General features: G+C 53.2%; 2 protein-coding genes across 8 annotated transcripts in view; both read right to left on the reverse strand.

Annotated features, from left to right (window-relative positions):
* The window catches only part of RNF123 (ring finger protein 123), a 54525-nt gene extending 40006 nt beyond the window's left edge, over positions 1-14519 (reverse strand). The window contains exons 1-9 of one of the 7 annotated variants that reach the window (XM_054838419.1): positions 14469-14519; positions 8454-8647; positions 7318-7402; positions 4657-4736; positions 3724-3821; positions 2486-2540; positions 2088-2173; positions 1263-1349; positions 667-734 (exon numbers count right to left, since the gene is read on the reverse strand). In XM_054838419.1, the coding sequence (XP_054694394.1) occupies positions 667-734; positions 1263-1349; positions 2088-2173; positions 2486-2540; positions 3724-3821; positions 4657-4736; positions 7318-7402; positions 8454-8535 (641 nt within the window). In that variant the 5' untranslated portion in view covers positions 8536-8647; positions 14469-14519. Of the gene's footprint in view, positions 1-666; positions 735-1262; positions 1350-2087; positions 2174-2485; positions 2541-3723; positions 3822-4656; positions 4737-7317; positions 7403-8453; positions 8648-9635; positions 10713-10860; positions 10879-10903; positions 11183-14468 lie in introns of those variants that run through there. The other 6 variants (XM_054838423.1, XM_054838417.1, XM_054838418.1 and 3 more) reach the window with 6 other exon arrangements.
* Positions 14520-14916: 397 nt separating this feature from the next.
* Positions 14917-17850, reverse strand: LOC129211502 (PHD finger protein 7-like). The gene is made up of 9 exons (XM_054838698.1): positions 17808-17850; positions 17574-17665; positions 17383-17484; positions 16978-17102; positions 16599-16761; positions 16402-16508; positions 16070-16183; positions 15799-15917; positions 14917-15620 (listed from the first exon to the last, which is right to left on the reverse strand). The coding sequence occupies exons 1-9, from the start codon at positions 17848-17850 to the stop codon at positions 14917-14919; spliced, it is 1569 nt and encodes a 522-aa protein (XP_054694673.1).

Raw genomic sequence — 17850 nt, forward strand, 5'->3', positions numbered from 1 at the left:
CACTGGAGCCTGCAGAGCCCGCTCAGCTTCAAGGGCAATCAAAATCCTTACGAGATAACTAACCAGCAGGACATTTTAATGGCAGGTGACATTTTTGGCCTTATCCATTTGATGTTGGTTGAAATAGAAGGATAATGCTCTCAATATACTCTTCTCTAAAAGATGACATGGAGCATCTAACAGTTTTTAATTCCAGCTGATTTGTCCCAGGCTGTAGTTTAGGGCCAGGGAACAATTCTTATTCAGGCTGGCCTCTGCTCATTGTGCACAGGAGTTAGAGGCTGGAGATTTATCAGCCTTTCCACAGCTCCTCATGGATCTAGAAAAGGCAAGGTCTACACTGACCACAAAAGCAATTGGTGTGGCTCAGCCAACTGTAGTATTAAGGATCACGAGAGATGCCCTCCTCTCCAAAATCCTAGCAAACTTTACACAGACTTTGTAGCTTGAACATCTTTCTGCCAAATGCTCTCACCTGAAGTTGTGAGAGTCAACAGCCCGTTTAGATGGTTTCTGAACACAAAGCTGAAAAGCAAAGGCTGGAAGTACCAAGGAACTTAAAGGGAAGAGGGCAGAAATAGGGCTCAGCAACCTGCTGAGCAGTGAGAAAACCTTCATGTTACACACAGACATCAACAAAGCAGGGAACTGGGCAAAGATGCTTACAGGCAGAAAGCAATGGTGCCCTCATCAAGGTCTATCAGACAGCTGACGATGTCTCCTGCTGCCCAAGACTGCAGAAAAGGGAGAGCAAAGGTTAAACATATATCCAGGGTGTTCCCACATCAGAAGAAAGATTGCAACCCAACCAATCCCTCGTGATTCAGGGTTGAAGAAGAGAGAGTTCCTTCTCACAGCAGCTCATATAGCACCTTCAAACACTTCTGGAAGCTGCACATGCCACTGATTGGGATCTTTTTTCCCTTCAGCACTAGGAACATGCACAGGATCAAATGTGTATTTATCCCAACACTGCATCACCCTCTGATGTGCCACAGAGAACCAGAGCCTTCCAGAGACCAACAGCAGCACTGTGCTGGGAATCAGTCTGCTGGGGCTGCTAAACAAAGCACCCACACAGCATGTCCAGCACCCCTGAAGTACAAACAATTGCTGGTACACAGCCTCCCCAAGAGCAGACTGAAGCAAAGAGGACAGCTTGAGGGCATTTCACAGGGCTCAGCAGAATCCAGCGAGCAGGAGGAGCCACCTGCTTTCTTCTCTTTACTCTACACCCCGTTCCTGGGAGGACAGCTACTCACTTTGCCATAGTTGGTAGTAGTCACGTTCCACTTGCGCACCCTGTTTCCATCATACGCATACGAATCTGGTGTATCTCCAACTCCTTCCTGAAAGTATGAAAGAGGAGACTCAGACCAGATCACGCACAGAGAATCCCTCTCATTGCAAGAGCAGCTTTAAGGGGGAGACCAGCAGACAGGGAGAGCAGCTGCCAGCACACATGCTCAGCTTGGGAAAAGCCCTCACTCTAGGAGTGAATCCAGTGGTCTGTGATCTTTGGTTCAGAGAAATACACCACTCCCTACTCATTTCTGGGTCAGAAGAGTACTGGCACCCTACACTTCCAACTTCCGTCAAAGCAGCCCCCCAGGATGCCCATCACCTCCCCTCTCACATGTTGCAGAGTGGTAACATAGTGGAACTCTGCAGCTGACATCTTTCCCAGCATCAAACATCCCACCCGGTGCCTGAGAAGAGCTGGCCTGGGCCTGCCTCTCCTGGGCAAAAAAAGCCCCGTAGCACCATCCCAAGAGACAGGCCACCAGCTCTGCAGACCCACACATCCTCTAGAGATGTCAGATGAAAATCAACCCATAGTAGTGGCTACATGCAGCAGAGCACAGCAACGCACCCAGCATGCAAGGCTTTCACACTGTGCACCATTCTGTGAACACAGACCAGAGAGTTTAGTAAAGATTTTTAAAACCACAGACCTGGTATTTCTAGTGTGTGGCACAAAATGCTAGCAGGGTAGGAGCGCAGCACCAATGTGATGCTCCACACTGACCTAAAAAGCAGTGGAGGAACACAGAGCAGCCCTGTGCCGTGTGCAGCAGTTACACTACCTCCTGATTAAATCTGCAGTTGAGAGTACACCAGCCAATCTGCATGAGTCCCTGGGAGGAGATGAGCACCTCGTAAATCCATTTCCCTGAAAGAAAAAGAGACATCACACAGTAAATCCCTGCTGCCTGGCTCATTGTTAGAGAAGCAGAACCTGACACTGCTCCCACAGAAATAAACGTGGCACACAAAGGAGCTTCAGGACATGGCTAGCATTCCCCTCCCACCTCTTCATTCCGGCATCACACAATCCTTCCTGGAAAGCCAGTGGATGAACTGGGGAAAAAGGGGCTCAAGATCTGGAACATATTCAAGATTTCCTGAGCTCTCTAGCTGTGTAACTCTTCATACACTCTTCCCAGGGTCTTTTCCTCAAAGCATCACTGGTTTGTCTCCTTACCTTTATACACGCACGTCGTGGCCCTGATGGATCCAAAGTTACTGTGACCAATCACCTGGACCAACAAACAAAAGATATTTTAGTCAGACAAAAGGCAGTTTTGCTCAGCCCTACCCATTCCCTCCATCCTAGCCCTCAAAACTGAAGCGAGATGTAGAGCTATTCACAAGCACAGTGTAGGGAAGAGATGGGACATCCTCCCCATCCCAGCAGCTGTACTTGGAGCCGACAGGCCCTGGGGAATGATCCAGGTCCTCCCCACAGCTCATCTGGTCTTGATAAGCCCCAGTGAAGCATGCAGCATGGCAGCAGTGCAAGGGCAACGTTCCCAGCGAATTGTGACAGGTGTAGAAAAGTGACTATTATATAGGAAAGACATCTGAATCCTGGACAAGTTAGAACAAAACTATAGATTCAGGGTGTCCAGACTAAAGCCTAGGACTAGCAGGTAACATGCTGCCCAGAAACTGAACCCTGCTAACTCCTGACTCTCTCAATCTCAGGACAGACCATGAAGAACAGGTGAAGGTAGCAACAGGGACTTCACAGGCAAGCCAGTCTGATCCAATACGGGGGTAAGTTCTAGGTACAGCCAAGGTAAGCTACAGCAGGTGTTAATGGGAAAGGGGAGACCAAGGCAGCCTCCTCTGCTAGAGGTAAAAAAGGATACGTGGATTAAGGAGGGAATGAGCACAGGAGCATGAGATGTGCATGCACAGTGAAGGGGTGAAGGGAGTGCAGAGGTTACTGAGGTGGGAAAGGATTAAATTCCAGTGGATTCTCTCAGCTGATTTTCTGCATGAGGAACATCAGCTAAGGAGCAAGCAGGGAGCTAGTGGAAACAAAAGAGAAAGGAAAGCCTCAGCTTCATCCTCTCGCCACCATTAGAGAAGACCAGAAGGAAGGAAGGAAGAGGCAGTCTGCTGGAGGGAGGGACAGGAAAGCTGGCTGCTGGCCTTTCCTCTGTTTAGCCAAGCTCTTCAGTAAGCCCTTGGGCCAGGGTAATTCTTTCACTTCCTCGCAGCTCCACTCAGAGCTTGCTGAGACTTAGGGGTACTGCTAGACCTTTTCCCAGGAGAGCTAACTTCCTCCAGGATCCTGTAGCTTTCTGGGTAGACTCCGTTTACAACATGCTACAAAGCCAGTGACAGGGATCTGTTATGAAGAACAAACCAAGAAGCCCAAAGTACTTTTAGTCCCACAAGACCATTTTCTGCTGCACCCAGCATCACACTCACCCCAAGTAAGTCATCATCGACCAGCAGGAGCCCCTCAAAACCGCTTGTGTGGTCCAACACCACAGCAGAGGGACCAAGCCGACCCTCTGCTACCTGATCTGAAACAAGAGTTGCAGAAAACCTGTTAGGGAAAATTGTGCAGAATTTAACAGTACACCTGATGAGTGCCTCCAGCTAGACTACAGCAGCATCTGGATTCTGCTACAGTGGAAGAAGACTAAAATAGTGTTCCTCATGTTAGACCATGAGAACCTCAGGAAAGGAGACATCATTGAGATTTAAAAGGAAGTTTTCACAGCAACACACAAGGTCTTAGCTATGTGGTGTTTGGGTCATGTGTTGAGTTTTCCACATTGCCTGAAAATTTTACTTCGGCAAAATTCAAAGACCAAACTAAACTCTGAGCCAAACATTTGGCCAACATATCACACTGATTGCAGCCAGCAAGAAAAATTCTTCTTTTTAGGAGAGAAGCTAGGTTGTATCCTGCCACATCCTGACTCATTCAAGGAAACGGATACTAGCATGAATACAGGCAACAGCCTGAGGCCCAAAGTGAATACCTACAGTGGAGACCAGTACGTACAAACTGTCAGCAAGCCTCTGCATTTCCCAGTGAGGATAGCGCTGCACGCTGTTGGTCACGGCAATGCCTCTGCCTATCATTATCAGTGAAATAACTCCAACATTTGCCCCAAACCTGCTTTTCCAGGCATTTTCGCCTGGAAATATGCCTCTTCCATCTGCAAGCGGACCTGTTCCAGGGCTGGCTGACGAGCCCCTCACAGGCAGGATTTAAAGGTACAATAAATTAGAGCAGAGGAGGGCAGAACAACACTCACTCAGGAAACTGCCTTTCATGATACAACTTGTCCTCCCAATTAGGCAGCACAAGCAGAAGCACAAATTGGACAGACGTTCAGTGTCTCCTACCTTGACTGTCTTCGGAGCCATTCTCCTCTGCTAGCAACCGGTCAAGGTGCTCCTGCAGGTTCTGGAACGTCAGGTGCTTTCTAGGGAATAAATATGCACAGGAACTCTTCAGAAAACTCTGTCTCCAAGTTTTAAAGAGTTGCAGCCCAGATACATGTGTCTGCACAGTCCTACCCTGTGAGACATGCACCGGGAAGTTCTGTTGATCTGTGTTTCATGTCATGATTCTGAGGAATTTGCTGCCCAGCATGTTGGGGCACTGAATGAACCAAGGACCAAACATAGCGTGAACAAGCAAAGTAGTTAGCAAAGGATCTTAAAGTCTTCAGTCTGCTCAGGAGTGTTTTGTGGCAGTAAGAAAACTGTGCTCTGGTACAGTGGCAGTAAGAAACCAGCTGTACTACCACCAACTGTGGACCACAACTTTGATGCAGTCAGCATCATACAAACATGGCATAAGTCAGGATGCACATTCTCCCCCCAAGCATTTCGTAATACAAAAGAAGAGAGAAGACCACACCGGCAGCTGTAGCAGTTCAGATAAAGGTCAGGCTAGCCCAGCATCCTCTCTCTGACAACAGCCAAAACCATTTTGTTTTCATACTGAGGAGAAGTCTCTCACGCATCCCCTCTGGGCTACTATTTTAGAGAACTTTCTCATACTACTCTCTCCTACTTCTCTCTTTTCAAGTCTCGTTTACTTAGCTGTTCCTTGTACAAGAGCCATTCCAGGCATCTGACTTGCTCTTACCCCTCCTCAAAATCTCTGCAGCTCTAAAATACCCTTCTGGCGAGACCAGAACCATATGTTACTCAAGATGAGGGTAAACTACAAATTTACTCAGTGGCATAATGATTTTCCTTATCCTACATCCCTTTCCTAACAATTCCTAACTTCCTACTTTCTTTTTCTGACTTACTAAAGACTTAGCATTCCCATCCCAATCTTATTCCTACGCAGTAAAAATCAGCTCCGGGCCCATCACTTTGTGCACAACGTTGAGGCTGTTCCCCTTTCAATACATCACTTTCTATCTCCCTACACTGAGTTTCACAGACCATTTCACTATCCAGTCACCCTCTCACAGCCACCTTACAAAGTTATTGAGAGCAAAGTAAACATAACAGCAGCAAACTTTCCCACCTCACGCTCTTTCCCTTTCCAAGTCTCCCACAGATAAATGGAACAACACAGGTCATATTGCAGGTCTTTGAGGGACCCCAGCACGACCTCGTTTTACCATGAGAGTCACTACTTGCTCCTATTCCTGCTTCCCATTTCCAAAGTCACCTGTGGAACAACTTCCCACTTCTCCAGGACTTCAAACTTTCCCTAAGACTGTGGTGAGAGACCTTTTGAAAGTCTGATGATGTGAAGATGCACAGAAGTGGAATCAAAGAATCATTTTTGGTTGGCATGAGAGAGGGTGGCTTCAGCAAAGCAGTTTAATCAGCAGCTAGCATGGAGGACGAGTTCTGGAAGGAGGTAAGAAAAGCATGAGACAGCCAGAGAGATGTCTGCAGCGAGCTCCCCTGTGAGGAATGTAGGCCTCCAAAGACAAGATGTCATACCATAAAAGTTGCTCTCATATGGCAAATGTTATTTTCAAGACCTATTTGACTGCTACTGGGCTTTCTACCAAACAGCCAAGTCCAGGGAAAAGGGCGGAAGGCAGGAAGAAAAAAGAAAAGAGAGACTCGTCCAACAAACTATCAGTTCTGTGCTTTCAAGTCATTAATCACCAGGCAAAGAAATCAGAAATACTGAAAACCAAAATGCTCTAACAGGTGGAATATTCCAAGGCATGCTGGCAGAAGAGCTCGTGGCAAAGTAACACGACCCACTTTGCCTCCCTCCTGCCATAACCCCAGTTCAGCAAGAGCAGAGAGGGCCAAGAGCTATTTTTAGCAGCTCTGAGCTCACATTTGAGCTGGCAGTACTAAGTATAGCCCGTGGAATGTGACCCCAGCCACTCTGCAGCACCGCCAACCAGCAGGAGCTACACGCCTGCCTTGCTCTACCAAACTCGTACCTGCCCTGAACCTGTCTGACTTGCTCCTGGCAAAAGAGCTAAACGCAAGGGAAATTTTTCTCATCCAAAGCTACAAGTTTCTGGGCTACAAGGTGAAGAAGAACTGAAAACATGTAGAAGAAAACAGACACTAAACAGGAATTTTGTGCTGCGTTTCCTTTGGTGACTCCTAATAATAAAAGTACCAACAGCTCCACAGCCTGAGAAATGTATAGTATGCCATATATCAGTAATAGCCTTGCCTTTAGTTTACAGGGCACTGACAACCTATTTTTCATTCCTGTACCTAAAACCTGCGCATTTTGCACTTCCTTACAAGTAAAGAGGGAACAGAAACAGTAAGGTGAATGCCCACTTACCTATTTATTTCAGAAATATTGCCTTGTGATTTTGTATATGGGGTTTTTCATGCAAAAAATTCTGAAGAATCCTTCTTAGCAAGCCCTGCTATTTGAAAAAGCCATTAAAGGACAAGACCTCAGAGTCAATTCTATAACATGGTGCTGCTGTGCTTTTAACAAAGATCACTGTGTGGCACTGAAAGATCTTTCCTTTCACCACAGTGCTATATATCTGGGGACTGATACAGCATCGCTTGCCATCTAGTGAATGAGAAGAAGTCTGATACCTGTAAGCAGCTGCAGGCTGGTTCCCATCAGCATTGGTAAAGACGCGATGGAGATAATCATTCAGCAGCCTGCTGTTCACGATCCCTTTTGAAAAACAGAAAAGAAACTTAGAGAATCAGGAGGTAAATGCAAACTTTAATTTCATGTACAAGCAAGAAACTGGTAACTATGGGAAAATTATGTTCAAGTTTGCAGATCAACACAGTGTAAAATGCAGCTTCAAGAAGTCATTCATGGTCTTACTGTCTTCACTAGCAGCCCTAGAGTCCAGCATTATGGGGTGCATCTCTGCAACAAGGGCTCTCTTCAATTTGAGCTGCTCTACGATAGCAAATGGGAGGCTATAAATTGGTCCCCACGGGCAGAACTACGTCCTCAGGAATCCTGCTGTACTATTTCCAGATAAAGTAACTTCAAAAGCTGGAGGTGGGAATCCAATTTCATTTCAAAAAAAAAAAAAAAATAAAAATCACTATTGCAATTCCTGATGTCCTATTCATACCTGGGACATTTTAAATACCTACATCTCTTAACTGCACTAGAAGATGCTGAGATAGAAAGGCTTGCAGATGCAGTTCATCTCATCTAACCCACAGCCCTCTTTAATGATGTATGCCTCACTTTAGCTTTCACTGTGCAAAACAATCCCTAGTGTCACATTGATGCAGCATGCTTTATTTCTGGGTGCAACAGTGCCCTCAAATGCCAGATTTGTGGTCTCATAAGCACAATTCTGCTGGAATAGTGAGTCCAAGAGATAACAGACTGCCTAGCAGGTACCAAAATTTTCAAGAAAACAATTAATCTGGGAACTTGATAAGCTGTTCATCCTGGAAGGGGAACTCCCTGAATCAGATGGGACAAAGCCAGGCAACACAGCATTCTCCAGCCTCACGAGGCAGGGCTGCGTGCTGAAGAAAGGGCACTGTGACATGAGCTTCTGGAGTCCTTAGTACTACAGGAATGCCCCTCTCAAAATCTCATCTCAGTTCAGGGGTTTACTCAGTTTCAGCCCCACCACACCTCACATCAGCAAGGTAACTGCAACTGGAAGGCAGCTGATCTCAAGCGAGGCAAGGGGTGCTCACCCGATCCACAGCGGTCCTGCTTTTACACAGCACGTACAGGCCCATACCTGTGACCTTGGACTTCTCTGGCTCGGTGCTCAGCCTATAGTTCTTCCTTGAGAAAGCAGTCCCGGCACCTCTCGACGTCATTCTTCACAGGCACCACTTCCAGAGCGGACATAAGATGGACAGATGCCTAGAACAAAACTTGCTGGGGAGGATGCTGCCTTTAGACTTCTCACTTTATTGGAGGTTGATGTACCTGGATTGAACAACAGGGATAAGCCGAAAAATAGCCAAGTCCTTGCACTAATGACATCATACAAGAGCCCAAAGCCAACTAACTGCCAACCCTGCTCTCATTCCCACCTTCCAAACAGCTCAAAATCTTCCCAAAGCAGACAAGGCGCTAAGCCACACTCCAGGCAGCCACACAGACCCCACTCCAACCAAAGGCACAGGCAGAACCAAGCCAGAAACACAGGCAACCTTTGCACCGAGTTTGAGTCAGAAGCACTGAGCCAGCATGGGGCCACAGCTACCACCACTGCCAAACACTGCCGAAATGGGCAACCGCATCGCACTTCTACTCATGTCCTGATCAGACACTTCTGCCTTTCTCTCCCACGCTGTATTCTTTAAGACAGGAATATGCACCTGGTTAATCTTCTGTTTAACAGGTTATTGGATTATTCCGCTATCCAAAACAGAGAGAGAGGGAGAAGGAAGAGACAAATGCAGATGAACCGGACTACAAAGGAATATAATTGACTACAAAGAAAAAGACCCAGTTGTCAGTTTTATAGGGACAAAAGCAGATGTAGGTAGAAGTACGCAGAAGGGTTTACAGGTGAAAATCTACCACGAGACTAAAAATTCATGACCCTTCCTAGTATCACTAGAATGCAAAGGATGCTATCAGATCTGATCTGACATGTGCCAGGACAAAAAGAATAAATTTAAGTTGCTAGTTCCATCCAGCTTCAAAACGTTAGGTTACAGTCCTCTCCTGTTTCTGCTTGCCCCAATAGCCGACCATCACTGGAAGTCTCTCGTTCACTAGAAAGCCATCTGACAAACTGTTTTGGGACACACAGAGCACCAGGAAGATGCAGCAGGAGCAAAGGCTGTGGGAATTAAATGTTTGCTGGCAATCTCACACAGAGCAGAAACTAAGGTGAACCCAAGAAAAGTTAGTAACCTTGCCAAGTGACGCAAGTACCACAGCAACTCCACTGACAGAAGATCACCTGAGCTTCAGCTAGACTTGGGAAAGGATTTCCTAAAGCCCCCTTCCTCAGGGCCACCCTAGCATGCAGCAGTGGAGCAGCAGTGCCTGATGTCCCTCCTGTAGCACTGCTGAGCAAAACCGCAGGAACAAAGCAAAAACCAGACTGGATCAATGGCCCTGAACAATCTGCATCAGAGACTCAATACAAGGAATAAAACAAACTATAAACAGAAACACATCATCTACTACCAAAAAAGAGCAGACAGCACAGTGTGTACTATCCCGAAAGTACTTCTAAATGCGAGAGACATAATTTCACCTCTGTGAGGACAAGCTTAAAACACATGAGGATGGCAGGGAGTGACCCTGGCTCTTCCCAGGGTTGGCCGGCCCGGTACCCGCGCTGCTGAAAGAGCCCAAATGCCCAGCCGGAGAGCGCAGCATGACCACACCGGCGCTGTACGAGATGTACTGCTGCAGTGCCAGGGTTTGGGGGTTTTTTTGGTTGGAGCAGATGCTGCTTTCAACAGGTCAGAGAAAGGGCAGGAGGACAGACATCTGCCCCTTTGCTGGTCCCACACGCGGTTCACAAAACTGGCCCCAGCAGCTCCGGCAAAGACACCAGGCTCTGAGCCTGGCCATGGGTCAAACTCCCTTCTCTGGGCAACGGCAAGCAGCTTCCAGCAGAAGGGCAGAACAAACAACACAGGAGAAACCAGATCTTAAATTAAGCCGACTGGAGGCAGACGAGGAGGCCAAGAAGCTGAGCCAGCAAACAGCTTTGTCCAGCAGCTGCCGACTGAGCCCTCCCGCTCTCGCCAGGGCAGCGGGGATGAAGCCGGCAGGGAGACAGCCGGGCGGCAGAGGCCCCCATGCTGCTTGGAAAACTGCTCTGCACTAATGGCAAGTGCGGGTCTCTGTGGCACCCCCAACCTGGCTGCAGCCCCAAACCAGAAATACCAGGCAGCATTGCCCAAATCCAGGAACTGACCCTAAACACAGGCACAGCCCACTGCTGGCAGCACCCCCGAAGCTGGCGGCATGCCCCAAGCCCGGCGACACCCCAAACCCAGAGACGCCCCCTAAACCAGGCAGCACTATTGCAGCCATAGACACCCCCCAAACCCGGCAGCACCATCATAGCTCACAAACACCCCCAAACCCGGGGGCGCCCCTACCCCTACCGGCAACCGCCAAAGCCCAGAAACCCCAGCCAGGTGCGGAAGCACCCGCCAATCGGGCACCTCCACACCAAAACCGGACGACACTCCCCGAGACCAGCCGCACCCCGAGACCTCCGTGCCCGGCCTCCAGTCCAGCGGCGGCACGGGCAGCCCCCGGGCCGGACCCAGGGGAGGCCTCGCACAGCCGGGGCCGGGCACGGGGGAACCCGAAACGGTCCAGGCCCAGCAGCCGCCGCACTCACGCTCGGCCCAGCCGCGCCGCCGCCGCCGCCGCCGCCGCCACGCTACGGCGAGCCGCAAGGGCCATGCCGGGCAGGCGGGCGCGGCCTCCGTTGCCGGGAGACGGGCGGCGGCGCCCGTCGGGCAGTACGGCGGGACCCGCTCAGCGCTAAGGCCATTCCGGATCAGGCCACCCTCCGGGGGCAGGGGCAGAGACCCCCAGTCCCGGGGATAGCTGTGAACTTCCCCCAGGGAAACTGAGCAGGCTGCGGGGCCAGCCAGGCCCGGAGCACACGGCCATGGCCTCCTGGGGCACGATGGGCCAGAGCGGTGTCGAGGGTGGCACCGTTGGCCGAAAGGTGCTGTTCCAGGGGTGCGACTGCCAGGCTCCAGCCTGGGCCGAGGGAACTCTCTGCTCCTGCCCCTGGCACGGGGAGCGCTGCCAGCAGGTCGGGGAAGGTGGTCGGTCCTCTCTGCACTGCATGGGCAAGGCTGCATCTGCAGTTCTGCCTGTGGTTCTGGGATCTACAGGGGACAGAAGCGACCGTTGAGCCTGGCCTGGGCTCACACATCCCACCCGCTCAGATGCCGTGGCACACCACAGGACCTCAGGACGGCACCTAAATGTGCAGGTGGACCTGGTAGTCTTAGGTTAACGGTGGGACTCGGTGATCTTCAGGGTCTTGTCCAACCTAAATGATCCTAGGACTCTAATGACCATTCAATTGTTGCTTAATCACCATTTGAATTTCATTCAATCATCCACCCATTACCATTAGATCGTCGCTTCATCATTAATAAAACCCTTTCCATTAACCAACCCCACAACGATGACTTGTGTGAGTGATTCACCTGCGACACCCGGACAAAAACCAGGCGGTGTCTCAGGCACAACCAGAGTAGGAAAGAAGGAACGCAAAATCCCACATTGGAGACTCCAGGTCCAAAATGCAGTTCAGGACCAAGATGGAAAGCTGAGACCCCAGGAAGGCCTTCGACAACACTCGCTGGCTGACAGTGCTGAGAGTGAGTAGAGGCTTCCCAGGCCGCCTCCTTCAGCTCCTGCTTTTCGAGTGTCCTCAGCCATCCTCTTGTAGCAGCTGCCTTCCAAGCCAAACTCTGGTGCTCGGGGTCTCCTTCTCACCAGGCTTACCGAGGTCTCGCTCGCCCTTCCGATGCCGGGGCATCACAGAGCTCTGCTAGCTAGATGCCGACAGAGGGGAACGAGGACCTCGGTTTGCAGCGAGGCTGTGCGTGACCACAGCTCCTTGGCCAGCTCCGTTCGAGCCCCGTTGCTCGGGAGTGCCTCGGAGCTCACATCGCCACAGGCTTCCCAGGCCGGCTCCTTCAGCTCCTGAGGGTCAGAAACTGTTTCTGGAGGAGGTGGTGGAGGAGCCCACGAGGAGAGGGGTGCTGCTGGACCTTGTGCTAACAACCAAAGAAGGATTGGTTGAGGATGTGAAGGCTGGGGGCAGCCTTGGCTGCAGTGACCACGCGATGGTGGAGTTCAGGATCCTGCGTGGAAGGAGCAGGGCAATAAGTAGGATTACAAGCCTGGACTTTGGGAGAGCTAACGTGGGCCTCTTCAAAGACCTGCGTGGGAGAATCCCGTGGGCTAGGGCTCTAGACGGTAAGGGGGCCCAAGAGAGCTGGTCAACATTCCAGCACAGCTCAAGCTCCTAGCTCAAGATCGGTGCATCCCGAAGAGTAGGAAACCAAGCAAAGGAGGCAGGAGACCTGCATGAATGAGCAAGGAGCTCCTGGAAAAACTCACAGGGAAGGAGGAAGTTTACAGAGTGTGGGAAAAGGGACTGGCCACTTGGGAGGAATGTAGGGATGTAGTCAGAGAATGTAGGGATGCAACGAGGAAGGCTAAGGCCCGCTTGGAATTAAATCTGGCAAGGACAGATGTCAAGGACAGCCGGAAGGGCTTTTTCAAGTACATCGGCAGCAAAAGGAAGAGGAGGGAAAATGCGGGCCCCCTGCTGAATGAGGTGGGTGCCCTGGTGACGGAAGATACAGAGAGAAGGCGGAGGTACTGAATGCCGCCTTTGCTTTGGTCTTTACTGCTAAGGCCGGCCCTCGGGAATCCCAGACCCTGGAGGTAGGAGAGAAAGTCTGAGGAAAGGAGGACCTTCCCTTGGTCGAGGAGGATCGGGTTAGAGAACATCTCGGCAAATTCGACATCCGCAAATCCATGGGCTCTGGTGGGATGCACCCGCGAGTGCTGAGGGAGCTGGCAGATGTTATTGCTAAGCTGCTCTCAATCATCTTTGAGAGGTCAGGGAGAGCAGGAGAGGTGCCTGCGGACTGGAGGAAAGCCAGCGTCCCTCGGGTCTTTAAAAAGGGCAGGAAGGAGGATGCAGGAAACTACAGGCCAGTCAGCCTCACCTCCATCCCCGGAAAGGTGATGGAACAGCTTCTTCTGGGGGCCATCACTAAGCGTGTGGAGGAGAAGACGACCACGCCATTGGGAGCGGTCAGCATGGATTCACCAAGGGGAAATCATGCCTGACCAATCTGATAGCCTTCTACGATGGCATGACTGGCTGGGTGGATGAAGGGAGAGCAGTGGGTATCGTCTACCTTGACCTCAGCAAGACTTTTGATACTGTCTCTCATAACATCCTCATAAGCAAGCTGAGGAGGCGTGGGTTGGATGGGTGGACAGTGAGGTGGGTTGAGAACTGGCTGAATGAATGGCAGGGCGCAGAGGGTTGTGGTAAGCGGCGTAGAGTCTGGTTGGAGGCCTGTAGCTAGCGGTGTGCCCCAAGGGTCAGTGCTTGGTCCGGTCTTACTCAACGTATTCATCAATGACCTGGACGAGGGGACAGAGTGTACCCTCAGCAAGTTTGCCAGTGACGCCAAACTGGGAGGAGTTGCTGACACACCGGAAGGCTGCCCTGCCATTCAGCACGATCTGGGCAGGCTAGAGAGCTGGGCGGGGAGGAACTAAATGAAATTCCACAAGGGCTGTGGGCCACAAGTGTAGGGTCCTGCACCCGGGGAGGAGTAACGCCAAGCACCAGTACGGGTTAGGGGCTGACCTGCTGGGAAGCAGCGCTGCAGAGGGAGCCCTGGTGGACAGCAAGTTAAGCATGAGCCTGCAAGGTGCCCTCATGGTCAGGAAGGCCAATTGGTATCCTAGGGTGCATTAAGAAGAGCGTGGCCAGCAGGGTAGAGGGAGGTTATCGTCCCCCTCTACTCTGCCCTGGTGAGGCCACATCTGGAGTACTGTGTCCCGTTCTGGGCTCCTACGAGGGAAAACTTCTTCACTTTGAGGGTGACCGAGCACTGGGACAAGCTGCCCAGAGAGGGTGTGGAGTCTCCTTCTCTGGAGAGATTCAAAACCCGCCTGGACGCGATCCTGTGCAACCTGCTCTAGGTGATCCTGCTTTAGGAGGAGGGGTTGGACTAGGTGATCTCCAGAGGTCCCTTCCAACCCCTACCGTTCTGTGATGCTGTGCTTACAGCCTTGTCCAGAAGGAGCCAGAGCTGAAACAAAGTCGCTGGGGCTGGGGCGTGGTATTCTGGGGGGGGGGTGAGCCGTGAGGGCCATGGTGGGTGGGCGGGCACAGCACATGCTGCTGGGAGAGGGGTGGTGGTGCCGACTAGGCCGTGCTGGGCCAGCCTCCTGGGTGTAGGGGCAGAGACCCCTGGTCTCGGGGGTGGATGTGAACTTCCCCCAGGGAAACTGAGCAGGCCGCGGGGCCAGCCAGGCCCGAAGCACACGGCCATGGCGCTGGGGAGCCAGCCAAGGCCAGCCCGCAAGGAGGGAGGTCTGGGAAAGGCGCTGCCAAACCCCGGGGAGAAGACAACCCTCTGGGCCCAGCCCGTAACGCTGCCCCTCGAGAAAGGAAAGCGTGGCATCTCTCACTGCAGAGATTAACAGCAACTTTATTGTGCCGGTGGAGAGGGATCGCAGCCAGCACTTGGCGATGTTGCACGCCTGGTCTCGTTGTGTCGTCTGGGCCGGCTGTAGGGGTTTTGGGCCCGACGTTGCAAGCGGGAGCGGTCTCGCACCCGCTCGGGCCCAGGGGTGCTGGAGCGGCTGCTGCTCTGCAGTGCTGGAGAGCTGCAGGAGGTCCCTGATGGCAGCTGGCTGTCAGCGCTGGGGCTGCTCGCTTCAGGTGCCGGGGAGCTGTGGGACACCCCTGCTGCCGCCTGGCTGGGGGTGCTGGTCTCAGCACTTGGTGCTGGCGCCTGGCTCCTCTCACGGCGTCTTCTGGGCCGGCTGTAGGGGTTTTGGGCCCGACGTTGCAAGCGGGAGCGGTCTCGCACCCGCTCGGGCCCAGGGGTGCTGGAGCAGCTGGTGTCCTCAAGCACTGGGGAGCCATGGAGGGGCTCTGAAGCCGCCTGGCTACCAGTGCTGGGGCTGCTGGTCTCCGGTGCCTGGGAGCCATGGGATGACCCCGATGCCGCCAGGCTACCGGTGCTAGGGCTCCTGGTCTCCGGTGCCAGGGAGCCATGGGGGGACGCTGATGCTGCCAGGCTGCTGGTGCTTGGGCTACTGGTCTCAGGCGCCAGTGAGCTGTGGGAAGGCCCCAGTCCTGACTGGCTTGCGGTGCTGGAGCCAGCGAGCTCCGAGCTGGCACTGGAGACTGTAAGAGGAAGCAAGAAGGTCCAGGACAAGGCCTCCTGGGGCAGGATGGGCCAGAGCGTGTGTCCCCAGCCCTCCTGGAGCAGAGAGGCTCTGCCAAGCCCACCCTGGGCACCCGCTGCCAGGCCTTGCCACCCGCTGGCCCCAGCCCAGGGGCACCCGGGTGCTTTGCCTCTTACCGGTGCCCAGGCCAGCACAGCTGCTGCACTCCCAGCTGGCCGTGCTGTGCTTCAAGTTGGAGCAGCGTCTGTGGGTGCCCTCGGCAGCGCAGGAGCAGCACAGGAGCAGTTGCCAGGGCCTGGGGAAGCAAACGGGTTGATGGCTGTGAGGACAAAGTGATGGCAGCACGGGATGGTCCGGCAGAGCTCTTGTTCTCAGTCCTTCCTCTTCGAGCCCTTGGCGAGGCAGAGATCCCGTGCAGAGCCCCGGGGTGCAGCTTTGGCAACTTACCCCTCTTCCTCTGCCCGCTCCCTGCCTCCTGGACAAAGGCACTGACTGGCATCGCAGCGGCTGTGCCTCTCATTTAGTGCTGCATATGCGTGGTTGTTCTCCCACGATGGCAGTCTGATGGAGAAAGGAAAACTGATGAGGCCCTGCTGCCCCAGCATAAGGCAGATGTGGGGCGTCCCTGCTCTTCGCCCCCCCCCACCCTGTTTCCAACTCCTCCGTGAAGATCAAGCCCTGACTCGGGAGAGCGGAGGGCCAGGACTGCAGGGGCAGGCCCTGGCATGGTGCAGCGCTTGCACCCTCCTGTCTTGTGAGCCGGGCAGACGGACACCAACCTCCTGGGGATTCGGATCCCCATGTTGAGCATATCCGATATAAATCTTTCCCTGTCTCTGCATAGAGGGCACTGGAAGCAAGAAATGCCAGCGCGCAGAGCCTGTCCCTGCAGGAGAAACATAAGGAGCGTGCGTGAGGCAGGCCCTGGTGCTGCTGAGCGCCTGCCGTGCCCCGGCGGCGAGGGAACGGCTCCTACCTGGATGCAGCCCCTGTGGAACCAGGCGTGTTTGCAGGCTGGGCACACCATGGTGCTGTAGGACTTTCTGTGCCCCACAGAGTCCATGCAGATGAGGCAGGTGGTGGTCTCCTCCGGAGCAGCCTGCACTGCCTGCTCTGGGCGGTGCTCCCAGCAGAAGGACCTGGGGGGAAGAGGAGAGGGATGGGTGAGGTGGGAAGTGATGGGTCCTTCCCCGGCGGTGGCGAGGAGGGGAGAGCCCCAGACCTTGACCGTCTCTGGCTCTGCCTGTGACCAGACATTGGGAAGTGTCACTGCGGGTTCCTTTCTTCTTTGACCAGTGCTGCAGGGAGGGGACTGAATGCGAGGAGCCTCCCCCACAAGGGCCGGCTGCCCTTACCTGTAGAACCCAAAGTACTGGGTGATGCATTCACCCTCCACGGCACAGGGGAGATGGAAGCTGCGGTCGCAGCCCGTGTCCTGGCATGTGATGGTGGCCCCGTTCTCGCCACAGACGAAGCAGTCCTGGAAAGAGCAGAGAAGCCCCTGTCAGCAGCAGCCTCAGGGCCTCCACAGCCAGCCCCACACCGCTGGGCAGGGCGCAGGATGCAGCCACTGCTGGGTCACAGCCCGCAGATCCACCTGGCAGATGAGGCTCCTGTGCTGGAGCCTCTGTGGAGCTGCTGGGAGCAAGACGTTTGCCCCAGAGCTGGCTGGAAGGGCTGGGATTTCTTTCCTGGGGTCTGGGCTAAGCTCCCGCAAACCTCTGCTGGCACAAATCTCCCTGTTCATGTCAGGTCCTCACCTCCCATATTGCCTGCTCGATTGTGCGTATAATATGCTGAGGGAGAAATCCCATGAGTGTTTGATCTTCAGACTGTTTTTGAAACAGGTCGTTGGCAAAAAACTGCGGAAGAGAGAAGACGAGGAGCTGATGAGGCGAGTGTGGCAGGGGCTGCCTGTCAGAAAGCTGGAGGGAGCACTGGGGGAACTCACCAGGCAAAACACGTGGGCACAGAGCCCTTGCTTCTCCAGTTTGCGCCCACAGATATCCGGGTCAGCCTCTGTCCGGTCACACAGCATGCATGCTGGAGGGGAGAGAGCAAACGGCACCGGGAATGAGCGCCTCTGCGGGGCAGGGGGAAGCGACACTGAGGGGTTGCCCCCAAGGGCCTGCTCTATCCCTGCCTAGCTGTCTGCCAAGCTGTGGGAGGGATACTTTGCTCTCACCCTGCTCCATCGAGTCGAGGGCCTTCTCCTTCCTTGTGAACAT

The sequence above is a fragment of the Grus americana genome, chromosome 11 (genome assembly GCF_028858705.1).
Source record: "Grus americana isolate bGruAme1 chromosome 11, bGruAme1.mat, whole genome shotgun sequence".
Classification (NCBI taxonomy): domain Eukaryota; kingdom Metazoa; phylum Chordata; class Aves; order Gruiformes; family Gruidae; genus Grus; species Grus americana.

Excerpts from the sequence above, each read along its gene's own strand:
- LOC129211502 (XM_054838698.1), bottom strand. The coding sequence starts at position 17,850 with ATGTTCACAAGGAAGGAGAAGGCCCTCGACTCGATGGAGCAGG. Across the intron at positions 15,918-16,069 it reads GAGCGGGCAGAGGAAGAGGG|GCCCTGGCAACTGCTCCTGT; the intron begins GTAAGTTGCCAA and ends TTGCTTCCCCAG. Across the intron at positions 15,621-15,798 it reads CTGTGCTGGCCTGGGCACCG|TCTCCAGTGCCAGCTCGGAG; the intron begins GTAAGAGGCAAA and ends TTCCTCTTACAG.